This window comes from Dryas octopetala, chromosome 2 (assembly GCF_963921425.1).
Source record: "Dryas octopetala chromosome 2, drDryOcto1.1, whole genome shotgun sequence".
NCBI classification, from domain to species: Eukaryota; Viridiplantae; Streptophyta; class Magnoliopsida; order Rosales; family Rosaceae; genus Dryas; species Dryas octopetala.
This window is the reverse complement of record NC_141367.1, coordinates 31652417-31670613: the sequence shown is the minus strand read 5'-3', so window position 1 is coordinate 31670613 and position 18197 is coordinate 31652417. Positions and strand designations below refer to the sequence as shown.

General features: G+C 35.2%; 3 protein-coding genes and 1 long non-coding RNA gene across 6 annotated transcripts; all 4 read right to left on the bottom strand.

The window, feature by feature from the left end:
• Positions 1–439: 439 nt before the first annotated feature.
• LOC147295739 (lignin-forming anionic peroxidase-like) lies at positions 440–1904 on the bottom strand. Its single transcript, XM_086230301.1, has 2 exons — positions 1588–1904; positions 440–1493 (listed from the first exon to the last, which is right to left on the bottom strand). Exons 1-2 carry the CDS (start codon positions 1804–1806, stop codon positions 756–758), a joined length of 957 nt encoding a protein of 318 aa, XP_086086427.1. The 5' UTR covers positions 1807–1904; the 3' UTR covers positions 440–755.
• A 2919-nt stretch (positions 1905–4823) lies between these two features.
• On the bottom strand, positions 4824–5483 carry LOC147295738 (uncharacterized). The gene is made up of 2 exons (XR_015120158.1): positions 5208–5483; positions 4824–5027 (listed from the first exon to the last, which is right to left on the bottom strand). It is a non-coding gene; the product is annotated as an uncharacterized LOC147295738 (long non-coding RNA).
• Positions 5484–6098: 615 nt separating this feature from the next.
• On the bottom strand, positions 6099–6660 carry LOC147295737 (defensin-like protein 2). The gene is made up of 2 exons (XM_086230302.1): positions 6549–6660; positions 6099–6435 (listed from the first exon to the last, which is right to left on the bottom strand). Exons 1-2 carry the CDS (start codon positions 6610–6612, stop codon positions 6266–6268), a joined length of 234 nt encoding a protein of 77 aa, XP_086086428.1. The 5' UTR covers positions 6613–6660; the 3' UTR covers positions 6099–6265.
• A 5742-nt stretch (positions 6661–12402) lies between these two features.
• On the bottom strand, positions 12403–17191 carry LOC147295736 (UBX domain-containing protein). Of its 3 annotated transcripts, none has more exons than XM_086232096.1 (11): positions 17111–17191; positions 16879–16990; positions 16566–16687; positions 16367–16462; positions 15421–15616; positions 14944–15021; positions 14778–14846; positions 13993–14136; positions 13753–13855; positions 13038–13312; positions 12403–12775 (listed from the first exon to the last, which is right to left on the bottom strand). In XM_086232096.1, the coding sequence occupies exons 2-11, from the start codon at positions 16978–16980 to the stop codon at positions 12611–12613; spliced, it is 1350 nt and encodes a 449-aa protein (XP_086088222.1). In that variant the 5' UTR covers positions 16981–16990; positions 17111–17191; the 3' UTR covers positions 12403–12610. The 3 variants fall into 3 exon arrangements, with proteins under 3 accessions (XP_086088222.1, XP_086088224.1, XP_086088223.1); XM_086232098.1 differs by having other exon boundaries at positions 13038–13303; XM_086232097.1 differs by having other exon boundaries at positions 17081–17143.
• Between the last annotated feature and the right edge of the window lie 1006 nt (positions 17192–18197).

Here is an 18197-nt window from a genome sequence, read left to right as displayed (position 1 = left end):
ACATCCCTCACCCCCTCCCCGTTCTCTCCGCCCCACTCCCCCCTGCCCCTCCCCCTCCCCTCCTCCCCCTCCTCAGCCCCATTGCACAATCCAGAGAAAGTTTTTAAAAAAAATTAAAATTTTTGATTTAATTAAATTTTAGTTGCCAACATGGCATATTGGGTCCCACAAATTACCACGTGGCACACACATGGCAAAGATTGGTCCTTTATGGCTGAAAAGACGAAATTACCCTGCCACGTAGACGCCACGTCAGCATTTCTAACGGGGTTATTGACGGAGTTGACGGAATCGGGTAACGTGGGAAACGGCATAAAAGTTCAGGGGTTATATGAGACAAATAAAGTTCAGGGGGTAAAGTGAGAAAACACCTAAAAGTCAAGGGGCAAATGTGCTAATAAGCCTTCAAACAATACAACAGAAGAGAAAGTAAAACACATGCTCAATACAATGGCCCTCAAATACCATAGTCTTCGACTAAAAAAAAAACTGACAAAAGGATAAATAGAGACCGTTTTAGAGAGATGGAAGACAAACTATCGGCTTTTGACTTATCTTTCCATCCTCTTCCTCAAATTATTTAATGATAATTTATTGTACAAATCACTGTATAATTAAGGTTACATTATTACATATGATTATATGAATGAATCAATAACAAGACATTTCGGTAATATTGAAATAAATAAAAGTTGTTTTATTTTTGACACTTGGACGCGCGTACGCGCATGGAGAGGGTGATCATCGACGAGGTTTTAGTTGAGCGCACTACAAATCTTTCTTATCTGGCCAGCTGAACCCGTGAGAGGCTGAATGTCTCCCATCTTAATCATGGCGGATGCAAAATCGTTCTTAAAAGACGCGGGTTTACTGCTGTACTCAGAGACAACGCTGTCCGTGGACCCTCCACTAAACAGAACCTGATCCGATTCAAGAAGACCCTTCTTCTGAATCAAATTCTTGAAGTAATTGTTGTCGAACGAGTTGGGAGTGACCAACTCAAGCGCTGCCAAATTTGCATCGCCGCTGCCCACTTGAGCCGGGCAGCGGCGTCTGCGAGTGGACGCAAAGTTGGCGTCGATGTCAGTGCCGTTGCTGTAAATTCTGTCACGGAAGGTAAAGCACTGAGCCTGCCCAATTGTGTGAGAACCTGACAATGCAACCATGTCTCTTGCACTCAGGCCTTTACCAGAAAACCTGGAAATAAGGCTGTCAAGGGGGTCTTTGAAACTTGGAAGCTCTTGTTCAGCTAGACTTTGGCTTGCTGTGGTGGAGTCTCTTCTTCCCAGCTTCACTGTCCAAGATGGACCGCCCACCGCAACGGATGCATCTCTTGCTGCGACAGCAAGGATATCTGCGCACGAAACAACTCCAGGACATGCCTTCTCCACTTGAGATTTAGCTTCATCTATGACTTCAAAGCCTCTTACAGAACCCTTATTAGGCGCTGCGTTCCTCTCGCCACCTTCAAGTAAGATGGATGCATCACAACCCTGCAATTAATCAATTGCAAATTAATTAGCCAACAGTATTAGTTCGTTAATTAATTAATTAGTGTACGTACGTCACTTAATTATAAGTACGTACCTGAACAAAGCAATCATGGAAATGGAGGCGAATTAGGGACGCTGCCATGCGACGTTCACTTGAAACTGCTGTTTTTATGGCTGATTTGATGCTAGCAAGAGCGTCCGGACAGGTTTTGTCATAAAATGTAGAAGATAGTTGCGCTTCACTTGTTGTGCTCATCATCACAATGAAAAACAACAACATGAATCCAACAGCGGCAAAACACTTCCTCATCATGAATTCAACGTACTACTCCCACACCCAAAAATCGATTGTAATTGATTTTCTAAATGAAACCCACAAGTGTACTTGTGCAAATGGATCAAATTGAGGAAATGAATTGAATTAAGATGGTGGAGAATAAGCTCGTTGCTCTCATCTATATATAGGCGGGCATGCGGTTGAATTAAATTATTAGTAGCGTAAGGAACTAAGGAAGGTTTGTCCTGGTCACTATTTTCTGCGAACGTACGCGTCACCTTGCTACTGTTCAATTAATAATGTGCAGGCCTCTGAACTCTCTGTGACCAATTCTTGTTCTGATTTGGTTGCTGGCATAAAGTCTTCGTTTATTATAATATTGTCCTTTGAAAAATCTATTACGTGGTTACTGTCTGTCCCATTGTAATTAAACCAGTTGACATGCGATTTTTGGGACCCACATGCATGCATTTGGGCATTATTTATGTAAAAGAATCTAACGACCAAAGAGACTAGTCGGTGCTCTTAATTTGTACCTTGTGCTCTCTCTAGACGGGTTGATAGCAGCCCACGTTTTGCTGTTCATTTTAGTTTTCCATAGTAAATCAATGTGAATATGAAGGATTAAACAACACAAACTTAAGGGCTGAGATATAAATAATTACCTTTGGTGATTCAAGTCGGATTTTATGAGATTACGAATGGGGTGGAGGGGGAAGGTGGAGGAGGAGGGTAGAGGCAGCGAGGGGTGGGCGACGGGGAGACCTCCCCTTTTTATTTTTTTCTTTTAGTTTTAGTTTTTTTTCCATTTTTTTTAAAAAATTTTCAGTTTGTTTGTTTTAGTGGACATAAATACTCCTATAAAAGTGGTCATGTGCACTAAATCACTTCTATCAACTGACTGAATAAAAATTAATATTTATAACGATTTGAAACACTTTGGAAAATTTATAGACAAATTTACCATGTTTTAAAATTCATGGATCATTTTGAAATATAAGTGAAAGTTGAAAAATTATTTTTGTATTTAATCCGGATAAATAATCTTTAAAGTTTGAACAAGTGTGTTAAAAGAAAAACAAAAAAGAAGACTTAAATATATATGTTAAAGCAGCTGTCAATCTGTCATATACCTCATTAATTTTAAGCTGTCATTAAAATAATAATCAAATTTTACCAGTTATTAATTGATGTTGACGTTTGGAAAATTTCCAAGTAAAAGTGTCCATGATTTAACATGTACAATTAGCACTAGAAAGTAGCAACTCTAACTGTGAGCCATTAATTAAAAAACTGTGCATCATGGACGTTGGTTGACCTGGGATAAATTAGGACTTGGCTCTCCTTAGAATTTTCTCTCCGACCTCCAGTTCTGACCACATCAAATTTGTATTGAATCGTTAAAATATAGCACGCAATGTTAAGATAGTTGAATATATTCATGGATTTAAGAGCGATTAATGTCTGCCAAGTGCCAACTAGCTAGTTGTCACTACTCAGATTAAAATTTTTTTTTTTTTCTGGCCACGAGGTTAAAAATTAATAAAATTTGTTGTTATCCTACTTCCAGCTTGTGACTTTTCAATAAAGAGACAATTGCAAAGAATTTCAGAACCTTCGAGTGCCAAATAATATTGTTTTTGTCAAATTTTATTTTGTGTCTAATGCTGGATCATCTTCGCTAAAAGTTTGAAAAAATTGTAGATGAAACAACTATTTTCACGAAAACGGTCGACATATGCTTTGCATCTAAAAAAAAAAAGGTTATGTGCAAAATTATACGTATAAGTTCGTATATACATATTGGTTTTAGAGTATCTGCAGTAGTGAGATTCATTTCAATTTTATTGCAATAAATTAAACTAAAAATAAAAGAATGACTTATAGTGGTAGAGTTCATTTTAAATTAGGGATTAATAGTTCATTTCAGAAATTAAAAATATAAACTCTGAAGTGAAATTCATTTCAATAAGCTGACCCATCATGTAAAAAAGTATATATTTACGGTATTTTTTCTATCGACTTATAGACTTGTATTATATTTCCTTATTTCTCATCTTAAATTTTTGAACTGAATTATTGAATAACCACTGTAATTAAAACTGCAGTTCAATTTAATAGATGCCTAAACAGTTTATAAAATTGAACTATTAAACAACTATTCCAAATGCTCTTTTATATTAATATTCATCTATTCTAGCATTATAAAAAGGCACAGTAGTCCTACGTAGGAATATGTTTACTATTAGAAAATTTGACGTGACATCTCCGATATAAGAGAATGAAGGGTTGAAAGTTGAAACATTAGATTATGAGACTCTTGCTCCTCTCATATTTGGATGCCACATCAATATCCTTATTATAGATTCATCATTGTGCTCAATTCAATGTTTGTACTGCATTTTAATTCAAGTAACACAAAGGGTGTATCTACTCATATGCTATCTAGACCCTTTATAATATTTTCTCCCAAAATTTCCACTTTTATTCTCAAATCAAAATTTAGAAAAAAATAAAATAAAATTCAAAATTTCCACTCCCCCTACCCGCAGCCACCCCCTTTCTCTTTTATCTTTTTGTTTTGTTAAATATACGAGAATAACTTACCTATAAATTATACACCAATAGCAGGGTAGGCAGACCACTGGGGAGGGTGTGAAAGGGGGTGGCGGCGGGTAGGGCGAGTGGAAATTTTGATTTTGATTTTTTTTTTTTCTAAATTTTGATTTGAGAATAAAAGCGGAAATTTTGGGAGAAAATATTATAAAGGGTCTAGATAGCATATGAATAGATACACCCTTTGTGTTACTTGAATTAAAATGCAGTACAAACATTGAATTAAGCACAGTGATGATGCAACTGGTGTTGCTCTAGATATCTGCCAGAGCATCACTGTCCCTGTGCTTCAACAAACTGCTTGTAGTAACTGTCATCAAACCTCTTGTCTAAGTGTCTGCAATGTCTCTAAAACAAAAACTGATTCATTCTTACTACCTACCAATACAGCAATACTAAATTTCCAAGAACATAGACCGCTAGCAATTTCACAATAATAAGCAAAAACTGATTCGATCTTCTTTCATTCAATACATCGATGGGAGAAACAAACGGAAACGTGAACAATTGGAAGGCACACAAAAAAGCAAATTGAAATCAAGTTCTTCAAAATGAACAAAAAAAAACTAGAAGGAAGTATTTCATTCTTTCTCAGGTTGCTTTCCCTTGGTCCCATTAACAGCATCCAAAGGAGGCAATGTCTGCACAGAATGCAAAGAAGAGCAAAGGAACAAGGGATAAGAATCGTATAGTGATGAAACAGAGCATTTTATCAAACACCTCACGTGCAATCAGTCCTGCTGAAATTGTTAAACCTAAACGCACATATATTATTTGATAATTGATGAACCGTGTGTGAGAGAGTGAGAGAATGAGATTACAAGATCAGGCTTGTAGACATTGTGGACAACGGAGGCCCCGGCGAGAAGCGAAACGACAACGACGACGCACGACCAAGCCAGTGAAGGAGTGCCTATCGGCTGCCTCCCTCCCCCGAATTTCTGATTCATCCCCAAACAACAGTAGAGATTCCGCTCGCAGATTCACTAATTTCCAAGCTGCTAATGGCACCAATTCTAATAATATCACCAAAGTATTAATGCACAACTGTCAACTGTGGGCTCTTTTTCTTGGCATGCACTTGGGTGGTTGGGTTGGAGTTCTCATAATATCATGGCTTAATACTCATTTGCCCCTCAACTATGATCCAAAATTTCCAAATTTCAAATTGGCCCCCAAATTAAAATTTTAGTTAATTTACACCTTAAGGTTTCACAAATAAGCCAACATGACCCATCCCGTCAATTTCTTAAAATTTCAACCATATTTACACCCAAAAGCTTATACGGTCAGAAAGCTCCCTCCATATCCAACAAGATTTGTCCCATTTCTCTTGATTTTGGGCACGACAAAGCTTCAAGATTTGAGACCATACCACCAAATCGAAAGGAACTGAGGGCACGACCAAGTTTCAGATTTGATTCTCAAAATTATGACACCCGGATTAATAGTTGAGGGAAAAACAACAATTAAGCCTAATATGATTGAGCTTAGCCCTCGATGTAAAAGGAAAAAAAAAACAATGGTGTAAGTTTTTTCTATTTTATTTTTTTGCTTTCATAGAGGTTTATGTGCAAACATTTCAGGAGTATTATATATTTTTTAAGGCAATTATACTCCAATTTCTTTGTGTGAGGTTGGTTCTTGTCTCGAACTTTAAGATCGATCGACTATTTGGTATCAAAATTATTTATTGGTAAATAGAAACAAGAGATCACAACCAGCAGAGTCTTATCCTTTTCACACAGATGCTACAACACATTAAAAAAAGACAAGAAGAAGAAGAACAAAAAAGACGTACATAAACCCATTATATATTAATTGGGTGATTTATTCTAATGGGCAGAAGCACAGATGACAGAAACATTGTTAGCGATGACTAACAATGTTTTGAGCAGAAGCATCTACGGCGAAAGCCACGGCAATGGCCTCCAGGGAAGCCCTCAGTTTGGCAAACAGATGCACAGTTGCTTTTGCTCACGCATGTTCCCTTGAAGCGATGGCTTTGAGACTCACATGTCCTACCCTCTGCAACCATTGGTCCCATCCCTGCCACACCCAAACACAGATATGCATATATCGATCACATATTTATTTATATAATACGATCCCAATATTAGGCATATACATCAAATTAATAAGATCGAGGATTAATTAATTACCCGTAGCCATGAAAAGCATGAGGAGGACAAAGGCAGTGGAAAACAAACGCATAGAACGCTCCATCTTCTATCTTGTATATGTATGTGTGTTTTGAGGAAGAGAGAAAGCAGAGGAGTGTTGATGCAAAGTCATCACATGCTTGCAAGCCTTTATATAGAGAGTTGTGGAGCAGATGCATGTGCTGCTATGCCAAAGATCAGAACAATCGAGAAAAAGGTAATTAGAAAATTAAAAACGAGACATGTATATCTGTATGCATGAGTCATTGGTGCAGTACTTGGCTTGTGTGTCTTTCTGCTTTTTTGCCAGATGCTGTGACAAATCAAGCTCCACTGAGCTGTCAAACGTTTTATTTTCTTGTGTACGTAGTCCAGTCATGTATAGTCACTTTACGTACTCATCAATCCTAGCTACTTTGGGGTTTTAAAAGCACTGTGTACGTGCTACCATAGCTTGCTTTTGTTCATCTATTTATGCTAGGAGTGCGCGCGGTTCGGTTTACCAAATCGATAGGTTTAAACAGCCAATCAAACCGCTAGAGTTGGTTTAACAGATTTGCCAACCGTATTTGAATTCGTTGGGGTGTTCGTGGATAGGTTCAGTTAACTCAAATTTTTAATATGAATCAGTTCGGTTTTAGTTTTAACAAGGAATTAAATTTTGAATTTTAAAGATTAATTGAAAAATAAAAAAATTTCAAATAAAATTTTGAAAGAATTTCGTAGACTAATATAATTGGTTTTAGTATAATTTTAATTCAGTAATATTTTGAAACCTCAAAAAAAAAAAAAATCGTTTTAATTCCTTGGTTTTAATCAGTCTCATTTTAACTTTATAAAAGTTCAAAACTTCTAATGTAAAAGACCTAAATTTCGAAAAAAACAAAAAACAAAACCTGACCGGACCCTAAAGTTTGATTCGATTGATTTTTTTATTAGGAATGTCCACGTACCCCTACTTCACACTAGGAATATCCGCATCTTCACGTTTTCGAGTTGTAAGATACAGGTCATATATGTACATGATTAGAACAAGTGATAAAACATACAGAAAACAAGAAAATGGGGGTGGGGTTTGCACCGGCAATACTGTATCTAGCTTTTGAAAAGAAAGATAATTTAAGATATCGTAGCCTTATATTTACAAGATATAAAGTTAATCAAAAGCAAATATTTTTGACTTCTGGCTACCGACATTTCAAACTTTTTGACTTACTAGCTTGCAATATTACATGTAGTAATTACTAATTAGTTACCTTTAAAATAGTTACCCTTTTTGTTCCAATCCAATTAGTTAATTAATTAAACACAATTGTGTAGAAAGTACGTGTGGTTTTAGGCTCTCATAATTTCTTGTCAAGGTTCCTGCGGCATTTGTTTTCCCCTTGCGAAAGCAATGCAGAACAGCAACGGAAGAGCTAAAAAAACTAAAGAGAAAAGTGAAATTAACAAAATGAAAATTTTCGTGTCTCTCTGCCTCATCACTTGTTTCTTAATCAAATATATATCTCTATGCCCCCATAAGATTTCTAAACTGAACTTTCAATTATCACAAATTTGAAGGAATATTTGTTCCAAAAAAAAAAAAAAATAAGAAGAAAATGAGGGAAGTATTTCCATTATAAGTAGACCCTCCCTCCACTTAAGTCGTGTATTAGATAGAACCAATACTTTACTAGAACCTCCACGTAAAAAACTCAAAATTTAGTGCCTTTGAAACGCACCCTCCTTTTCTCATTTATAGTAGTCCGTAATGATACTTTATTCTTAGGAATTGAAATCCATCCAAAATATATAGAAAGTAACTTCTTTTTTTGAACCATATAGAAAGTAACTTGAATCCTTCTCAAGTTCAAGTTGACAAGTTATACCTTGGGCATTTCAACTCGTGCTTTAGGTCATCCAAAAACATATTTTAGAAATGCCTCCATGTATGACTTTAAATGCTCCAATGTACAACTATACTAAATTCACAAAGTCTAATATTATACGTAATTTTCATATAAAAATCATGTCTAAAATTTAGACGAAATTTTAATTTTGAACTTGATTGAACAAAATCTAAACTACAAAGACTTGATTGAAATTAAAACAAATGTCAAACTACATGGACCAAAATGATCTTTTGTTCTTGAACAATGTTTCATAGTGACCGCTCACATCTCCGGTTGTTCAAAATCCTAAGAAACAAAGATTTATATTGATAAACAAGCAATATCTGCACATGAAAAAGTTCACCAGTTTAGCTTCCATGTGGGGATATATAGAGGGTTGCATATCATGAACACTTAGCAAACAGGACCACCTTAATTTGCTTTTCTTCCTATGTATTACAAAGTGTGGACTAGATCCCTAGCTAGGTTTAGTTTACACCCATTCAGAAGTAATTGCAGAATTAAAGAAGTGGTACTTCCACCAACGATTTCCATGTCTCACGATCATGAAAGCTTGATGAGATTTAGTTTACACCCATCCTGAACCGGATCTTGCTCCTCTGCCTTTAAAGGCTGTGCTGTTGCATGCCTAAAATCATGTGCATTAAAGCTATCCAATGGTTTAATATATGTCTCATCACCTCTCTTTCAACATTAAAAAAAAAAAAAAACTAAAAATAATAAATTAATTAAATAAAACCCAACCCCCACCCTCTCCCGTTAATTGCCAGAGCCGTCCCTGAGCAAGGGCACCAGGGGCGACCGCCCAGGGCCCAATTTCAAGGGGGGCCCAAATTTTTTTAAATTATATATATAGTATATATTATAATATTTAAAAAATATATATATATATAATTGCTGCTGAGTAGCCTGAGTGTGTTGTTATAAAAAAAAAAATATTAGTGCGTATATATAATTGGTGGTTGTTAGAAATTATAGTTTTTTTTAAATGGGGCCTAAAGTTATTGGCCCAAAAGTGCATAATCATTGCACATGCTTGGGAAAAAAAAAAAAAAAAGAAGTTGAAAGCCCAAATTTTAATTATATTGGACCATTTTGATTTATGACTAGCTAAACTCTTCAACCAAAATTTAATGTTGGTGAACAAAATCAAACTAAAGACTAGCTGCGATTCTACATTGGGACCTAGGGGCTATAGCCCCTGCCAAAGTTTTGGTTGAAGAATTCAGCTAGTCATAAATCCAAATGGTCCAATATAATTAAAATTTACGGTTGGTGAACAAAATTGAACTGTAAATAACAGCTACGGTTCTACATTGGGACCAAATGGGTTATATATAGCCATTGCCAAAGTTTTGAAAAAAGAGTTCAGCTCACAATAAGTTAAATTCCTTTTTTTTTTTTTTTTATATGAAGGAAAAAGTTTCTTGTGTTATATTATTATCAAGTCAAACCGTGGATCTCCTAAAAACTTTCTTGTCTTACAAGTTTAATACTCATTGTACTTTTTGATATTACCTCCAATTGGATGCTTGAAATGTTCATTGTTAAATAACCACCGGTGTTCTAAAAACTTAAGTTATCATATGAATTGGAGAATGGAGGATTCGCCTCCTGCAAACAAGGCTTTGATACCATGTTAGACAACCATTGTACCCCAAAAGCTTAAGTTGTTAAGAAATATGCTAATAATATATATCAAGCTAACATTCACTTTAATGTCAAATAGTCATGATTGTATGGTTGGGATATGCTTAGCTTCTGCATTTCCTGAGTTCTGACTAACTATTGGTTTGAACATTGAGTTACCATTTAGGATTGAAGATTCATGTGAAATTACAATGTGTATAAATTATTAACTGGGAATTGGGAATAGTTATTTACATTTACACCCCTGAGATTTATCGTCTTCTCACATACACCCCTTAAAGTTTATATGTGTCAATCCCACGTTATGTAGCACCATATGTCTGCCCACCCTCGTCAGCAAGAGTTTCCACTTGGGAAGGCAAAGGATACTAAAAAAATCAAACTCTTATGAAATAAATGAATAGTTAATGGTTCTTTATCTGTAATTCTTTTTTATGTTATAATGGGTATGGGTTTATGTTTTTTATGTTCTTTATCTCATGTGGACTCATATGGGTTTCCTCTCTATTATAGAGATGGTATACCGTTTGATCAGCTAAGATAGTCTCAATATTAATATATGTACTATTATCTCATACAAGAAAAAATTGCATGTAATAGGTGTATATATTATTTCTTTCACAATAAATAGTCACGTACATGACCAGAGCTGTCCCTGAGCAAGGGCACCAGGGGCGACTGCCCAGGACCCAATTTCAAGGGGGGCCCAAATTTTTTTAAATTATATATATAGTATATATGATAATATTTAAAATAAAAAAATATATATAATTGCTGCTGAGTAGTCTGAGTGTGTTGTTATAAAAAAAAGGGTTAGTGTGTATATATAATTGGTGGTGGTTAGAAATTTTAGTTTTTTTTAAATGGGGCCTAAAGTTATTGGCTCAAAAGTGCATAATCATTGCATTGGGAAAAAAAAAAAAAAAAGTTGAAAGTTGAAATGTTTTTTTTTTCTTAAACAAATATCTCACTCTCCCTATCAGTTTTTCTCTCTCTCTTTCAGCCTTTCAGCTCGCCCAGACTAATCCAGTTTCCCAGTTGCCCTCTTCATCAATCCTCAATTAATTGATTCAATTAAATTGAAGACTTGAAGTTAATCCATTCAATTCTCAAGGCTTTAGCCTTTAGCTCCCCTCTTCAATCTTCTCTTAAGTCTTAATCTCTTTCTTAGCCCTGTTTTCAGGTATTTTCATTAACTGTTTTGGCCATTATCTTATTGTAATTGTGTTTTTTAGGTGGTGTATTTGATCACATAGTTGCTCATATTGTTGAAAAAACTCTTTTTGACAAGTCTAAGAACTGCAACTTTAATTTTTTTTGGTTCAAAGTTTGTATGTATAAAGACCCTATAACTTTAATTATTTCTTGTCCAAAGTTTTTTATTCAAAATTTGTATAAAGTGTGATATCATTTTATTATTTTCTTTTTAATTTTCAAGTAAAAGTAAATGAAAAACATGTCTATATAATTTTATATATATATATTGTACACAGGGCCCATTTCAGATTTTTGCCCTGGGCCTCTAAAATGTCAGAAACGGCACTGTTAATTGCAGCACCCCGATCCCACCCCTCCCCTCTTTCTAGCGACCAACTCCTCCCTTTTTTCCGATGACCATCTCCTACCATTTATCTCTCGCAGAGTCTCTTTCTCTTTCTTTCTATCTATTTCTTTTTATTTCTACAACTTCAGATCACCGCCGTCAGATCACGAGGAATCTAATTCTCTACTTACAAGCAACGACAAACATGAGCGATTAGGTGGGGATGGGTGCATATGGGAAGAAGGTTCTTGAAGAGCTCATTCAGGTGAGGAGAAAAATAAGAGGCGATAAAGAGGCTGCCGGAAAGAATGGAAGGGCTGGGACTGGGGTTTTGCAACGGGTGGGGGTGGGGGTGGGGGTTGGTTTTCTTTATTTTTTATTTGTCTAATTTTATTGAAAGAGAGGTGATGTGGCATATCTTAAACCATTGGATTGTTTTAATATACATAATTTTATGAAAGACATGCAACAGCACACCCTCTAAAGGCAGAGGAGCAAGATCCATCCAGAACCCTGATTCCCCATGCGAGTTTGTTGCCTCCCTTCTCTTTTGAGAGCATTTAATTAGTACTTTATCGAATGTTGAACTATTTAGGTTTGCACCAAATTAAAATGTTGAACTATATATGTAGGCCCATTTAGCCCAATCCTCGAGGTATTCGGGCTCCCATCCAAATCATAATAAACGCTTCGCAAGGATATCGAGTAGAGAGAGAGAGAGAGAGAGAGAGAGAGAGAGAGAGAGAGAGAGAGAGAGAGAGAGAGAGAGAGAGAGGGTGTGTGTGTCATGCCCCTTGCATGAGTATATACATAATAAATAGTACACTACAAATCCCTATTCCCCTTTCCCCATCCTTTGAAATGACACCCATTAAAAGTCCCGGAAAGAAGTATAAACAAAATGGCAAACCAAAATTCTTCATGCAGAATCCTAACAGTTGGAAACACGTCGTAAAGCAGTACCCAACATGAATTCAATCCCAAGTAACCGAAACCATAGAGTTGGCGAGGCCTGACTCTTCAAAAGTAGATTGGCAATCAAAATCCAGACACTTTGAAGCCCCTGGGATTGCCTGAGTCAAGCGAAATGGCCTGGTCTCAGCTTCCTCTAGTTGTGAATAGCAGAATGACCACAACAGCTGCAAAAACCAACGATTCAAATTTATTGACAACCCTAGGAGAGGAGTATAATATATCCTGCTAATAATAGCACGTGCTCATTGTGTGCATGGTAGTGCAAACCATATAATCTACTGTGCACATAGTGTTTAACATAAGCATGAACTTTCTGCATGCATTTAACTTCGATAAGAGATGATCAACACAAAGCAAACTTCCTTCTTGTAGCTTCTGTTAACTGTTAAACCCGAATCACAAATAAAATCTTCTCTCACTTCTTACCTGAATTGGATCAACCCGAAGGAAATTCCGCTGGACCCTGCGCCCATCTGGAAGACGGACTCCAACTCTGCAAAGGAGGTTCTTATTACCCTTGGGTTCTTCAGGCAAGGGTGGATATGTAGGCGTCTTAGTTGAGCATGTTTCTTCTTCCTTGTCAGTAATGATTTCATCTTTATCTTTGGAAATGGTTCCACTTGTGTCCTTCATGCCTTCCATGGAAACTGCCAATGCGCGTAGCATTTCCTCATCTTCTTCATTAGTTTCGTCTGCAACAACTGAAGCACCTCAAGTCATATACAAAACAATAGAAAAAGAAAAAAAGTAAAAAAATACATATCCAAAACAAAAATAGTAAGAGATCTAAAACAAATCACTCTGTTGCTAGCAAGACAGTTCTCAACTAGAAATGTCAAGGCTTTAGGAATTTAGTTACGGAAGCTGTCATATACAATCACCCAATTCAATTCCATCTTAGGGGAGTAAAGCAAAGAAAGAACAAGCACACAGAAGACCTTCATAAATACTGACAGGCATTTATGGAAATAGGAACTTACAGAAGAAACCAAGCATATTGACCAACAGATGTGTCAGGCTAAAACTATTTACAGAAAAAAAAATATATATCCTTAATACAATCAAAATTCAACAGATTCCATAAGTAAAATGGTGCATTGAGATGCAATACAGTAAAAGATACCAAGAAGCCCAAGCATACCTTTAGTTTTCTGTGGTTGTGGCAGAGAACTTTCTCTTGGGCGTTTATGGGACAACGTTACATGATGATCCCTAGGGCCGCTATCCAAGAATGGCAAAAGATCCTACAGAAGGATGTTTTCATGATTCAATGTAATCTCAAACAAAGTTTTATCACTGTAAGAGAAGGTTTATTATGCCATCTAACAAATGAGAACTTTATAAACAACTGTGAAAATATAATTGACACCATGACATTTACCTCCAGCAAAGATTCCGGTTGAACCATTCCATTCCATGAACGCATTTTTTGCCCAGTGATGGGGTCAAGGATGAGCACTACAGGTATAGATTCCAACTTGTAGTATGTGCAAACCTTCCTGCCTTCAGTTGTATCATCATATGCCTATATTTGCAGAACAACATCACACAGATGAAACAAAATACAGATAATTTGTAATTTGTTTCATCATAACCATAAAGGCCATCCAACAGTTACACGTTCATGTCTGATGTTGTACAAATTAGGTAGCAAAATCCTCAACATAAATACAATCATTAAAACTTCTGACACAAATAACAGTAGCTCAAAGGTACAGGCAAGATGCCACCAAAAAATCATTCCTAACAAGCAAGTGAAGCAATCTACGGATGCCTTGGGTAAGATTTACTTGCTCTTACACTCCTACCCAAGGGAGCCTGATAATATATGTATGTAATACCACCAAAATAAATCGCACTTTTTTTTTTTTGCAAACAAAAAACCATACATACACATATCAATATACATTAAATTATGTATATTTATTAAATATATGTGTTTATGCATATCAACAGCATTGCACAGTAGCCAAAGAATAAAGTATGTAAGGAAAAGTAAGCCCAAAATACATTAAAAAAAAAAAAATTTATCAAATAACAATTAAGCATCAGTAGGCTGCACTTTTACTACTATGATGATAATAACAATACACCCTGCAAAATTAATCTGATTTAATTTTATTAGAAAGAACAAGCACAATGACATAATTAAAGCATGGTACTGACCTGCCAGAAGATGAAATTAGTAATAATGGTTTGAGAGACAGCTTCATTAGCCCAGGTGTCACGGTTAAGCTTCACAAAGTTATATATGTACACCAAAAGTGAGTCTACATGTAGAAAACAAAGAAACCAAAAACCTAAAATAAATAGACCACACAGAAGATGCTACCATATGGGAGCTGAACTCCTTCGTGGATTGCAAGTTCACCAAGAGCCATTTGTCCTGGACTGAAGCAGCACCTTTTGCCTGCATTGGTTAAAAAAGACAAAACAATTTTAATTTTATTAGCACAATATTATGAAAGACTGCAAAGTGAATATATGATTATATTACTCCGCATGTCACTGGACCAACAAGAATTCTTTTATTTCCACATTTATCACACATATTTTGATCTTATACTCTTAGTTTTTGGTAGAATGACCAGAAAGGTTTTCAATTGATATTTACATCTGTTAGCTTCATGATAAAATGTGATTTATGTAAGGTCTCCAACTATGATCAAAAAAAGAGCCTAAAACCATGAGGTATACTCCCACAAAGCCCTACCCAACAGCCCATAACACCAATAACACGGATTATGACGATTCAACTTCTACAGTATACAAACCACGAAGCAAGGAATATAACATCAAAATCCCATACCTTTTCAAAGGAACCCTGGAACATTAGCTTAAAGGGAGGACGATATAAGGAAGCAAGATTATCTCGAGAGTTGTCTGTGGTGGATGTAGCACCTTGGTCTGATTCCCATACCCCAGGATGTTTCATTTCCTCTTCAAAGTTACGGAATGCAATTACAGAACCCGATTCATGTGGCAAAAATCTTACCCTTGGTGATCTAGATGAAATTGACATAAAATAAACCTCGCCATTTAATAAAAAATTAATGAGCAAATGGGCCAAAGAAAAAGAACATAATGAATTGGGGGGGGGGGGGGAACACAGTCAAGTTGGCTTGCAACTACAGAGCTACATGATAGGGTGGGTTAACTTATCAAATATGCACAATAACAAAGTAAATATTATGCACATGTACAACAGCTGAAACAGTTAACAAGTGAAAATAACACCATATAATCTTGTGGGCAACAAACATCCACCATTTGACTTGAGCAAACAAATTTAAAAGGAGACTATTTGAAAATTTACAACAAAAAATAAAAACAAACAGCAGGCCCAGTCCTGAAAACATCAGAAACTGGTAAACGAAACTCTTGAAGCATATAATTAAAATGAAATCAATCATTAATTACATTCCTGTCCATATTCCATTTCTCAAACACCATTGATATTTCACATGTGGCATGCATTGCTAAAGAAAATAATAAAGGAAGAACAATGAAATACCATGTGATTTCCCATTTTCTCAATATCTAAAGAAAGTAGCACTGTCCTACAATAGTGATGTCATTGTTATGTCTACACAAAAACCACTTCAAATGATCTCGAGTCCAAGGAAGAAAGAGCAGTTCCATTAACATGTTATTTATATTATATATATAGCAAGAACCAGGAGAACAGAAAATAATACAGCATATCGAAATTGAATACAAAGCATTCTAGTTCAAAATAGTGTGGGAAAACATACCCATAGAGTGCAGCATCATCATAAAGAACATCCCTTATAACAGGCATGGGAGGGCGCACTTCGTCTTCACCATGTTGTACCACATTCGCATTTACACTGTTACAAACCCCGTGAAAACAAAAAAACAATAAAAAAGGCGCACACACACATATAAACCGACTTGTATATATAATATATATACAAAAAAAATATGAAATACCCAGAAGTTTGATCGGCCAAATTATGAATATTTTCAGTCGGTGGCAGCGGTGGGGCTATCGACCCTGCTTCATTACCCACATAAAAGAGCTGAATTGCTTCGTCAAGCTTCCAACTTGTGGCCTGTTCATTCCAAGATTGATACTTTCAATATGCATATACATTCTACTAGTCTAAAGTAAGCACCTTGCAATCCAATTACAGCCAAATCTACTAATAAAAATCACTTTTCTTTAGAAACAAACAAAACAAATAGACAAACAAAGAGATCAATGCAATGCGTTTTGAAGACTAATTGTGAGACTGAGAGTGACCTGCAAAAACCGTCTGGCAGTCTCGTCGGTTTGTCCCACTGCGATCTCCAAAAACGAAGAGACCATGCTCTGCTGGTCATTGGCTGACACCACCCCCTCCATCTTTCGCTTGCTACAACAACAACAAAAACAACAACACCACCATCAATTTTCCATATTTACAGCTTCCAAAGCCATTGAATTTCATTTATTATCTACATACTCTAGGGTTTTCAGCGAGCACGGAACGTACCGATTTGGGAAACTTGGGGATTTTGGCAACGGGTTTTTGTCTTCTGAGATTTTGTTCTTCCTTTTTTTTCTTTCATATATAGGCAACTCTCTTTTTTATTTTTAAATTTTTTTTGTCGATCTTTCTTTTTATTTAAATCAGGCAAATTATCTCAGCATAAATAAAATAGGCAAATTATAAAGACTGTTGCTATCTTGACACTAGGGCTCCTTTGGTTTGGTTTTTATTGAATTAACTGACTATCGACTCAATTTTTTTAGTTTGGTATACCGATTTTCACAATTTAAAAATTTAAAATCTAAAAATTTCAAAAAAATTAAGTTGGTTTTGGTAAAAATCGAAAAAAAATTAGTAAATCAACCGATTATCAAAAATTATTATTGAAAAAAACCGAATCGATTATTACCGAAAAAAACTAAAATAATTATCAAAATTTAGTTATATATGCTTATATAATACTATTATGTTAATATTACAATAAACATTAAACTACTAATATCTTAAACAATTATAATAAAATATAATTGTATAATATTATCACATTAATATTATCAAATGTGTGAATTAAGATATAGAGTCATTCTCTAATAAAGTAAATGTTATTATTTTTAGAAAAATAAGAATCTCATTTTTAAGCAAGTAATGCATATCTACTATATTTATGGGTATATATACATACTAAATTAATATGATATGTAGTAATACATATTATTAAACTAATTATACTAGTATATATTATTACTAATATTAATAGTATTGTAATTAATGGTAGTACTATACTAAACTACCAATACTATTCGTGCAAATATATATTCATCAAACATTATATTTTATGCATCATATTTGATTAAATTTTAATTTATATTGGTATATAATAATTAGTATTATTATAATTAAACTGAAAATGAACCAAAGATATACTGAAGTAAATCGAAAATATACCGAAGTATGTCAAAAATGAACCGAAAGTATCCGATACCAAAGTTACCGAAATCGAACCGAAAACTGAAGTTTACCAAAAATTACCAAACCAAAAAATACCAAATTTTTTTGTTTTGCTTTGGTAAGCCCCAATATCGATTCGAAC

Excerpts from the sequence above, each read along its gene's own strand:
- LOC147295739 (XM_086230301.1), bottom strand. The coding sequence starts at position 1,806 with ATGATGAGGAAGTGTTTTGCCGCTGTTGGATTCATGTTGTTGTTTTTC. Across the intron at positions 1,494-1,587 it reads TCCATGATTGCTTTGTTCAG|GGTTGTGATGCATCCATCTT; the intron begins GTACGTACTTAT and ends GATTAATTGCAG.
- LOC147295737 (XM_086230302.1), bottom strand. The coding sequence starts at position 6,612 with ATGGAGCGTTCTATGCGTTTGTTTTCCACTGCCTTTGTCCTCCTCATG. Across the intron at positions 6,436-6,548 it reads CATGCTTTTCATGGCTACGG|GGATGGGACCAATGGTTGCA; the intron begins GTAATTAATTAA and ends TGGGTGTGGCAG.
- LOC147295736 (XM_086232096.1), bottom strand. The coding sequence starts at position 16,980 with ATGGAGGGGGTGGTGTCAGCCAATGACCAGCAGAGCATGGTCTCTTCG. Across the intron at positions 16,688-16,878 it reads CTGCCAGACGGTTTTTGCAG|GCCACAAGTTGGAAGCTTGA; the intron begins GTCACTCTCAGT and ends TGGAATGAACAG. Across the intron at positions 12,776-13,037 it reads TTCGGGTTGATCCAATTCAG|CTGTTGTGGTCATTCTGCTA; the intron begins GTAAGAAGTGAG and ends TGGTTTTTGCAG.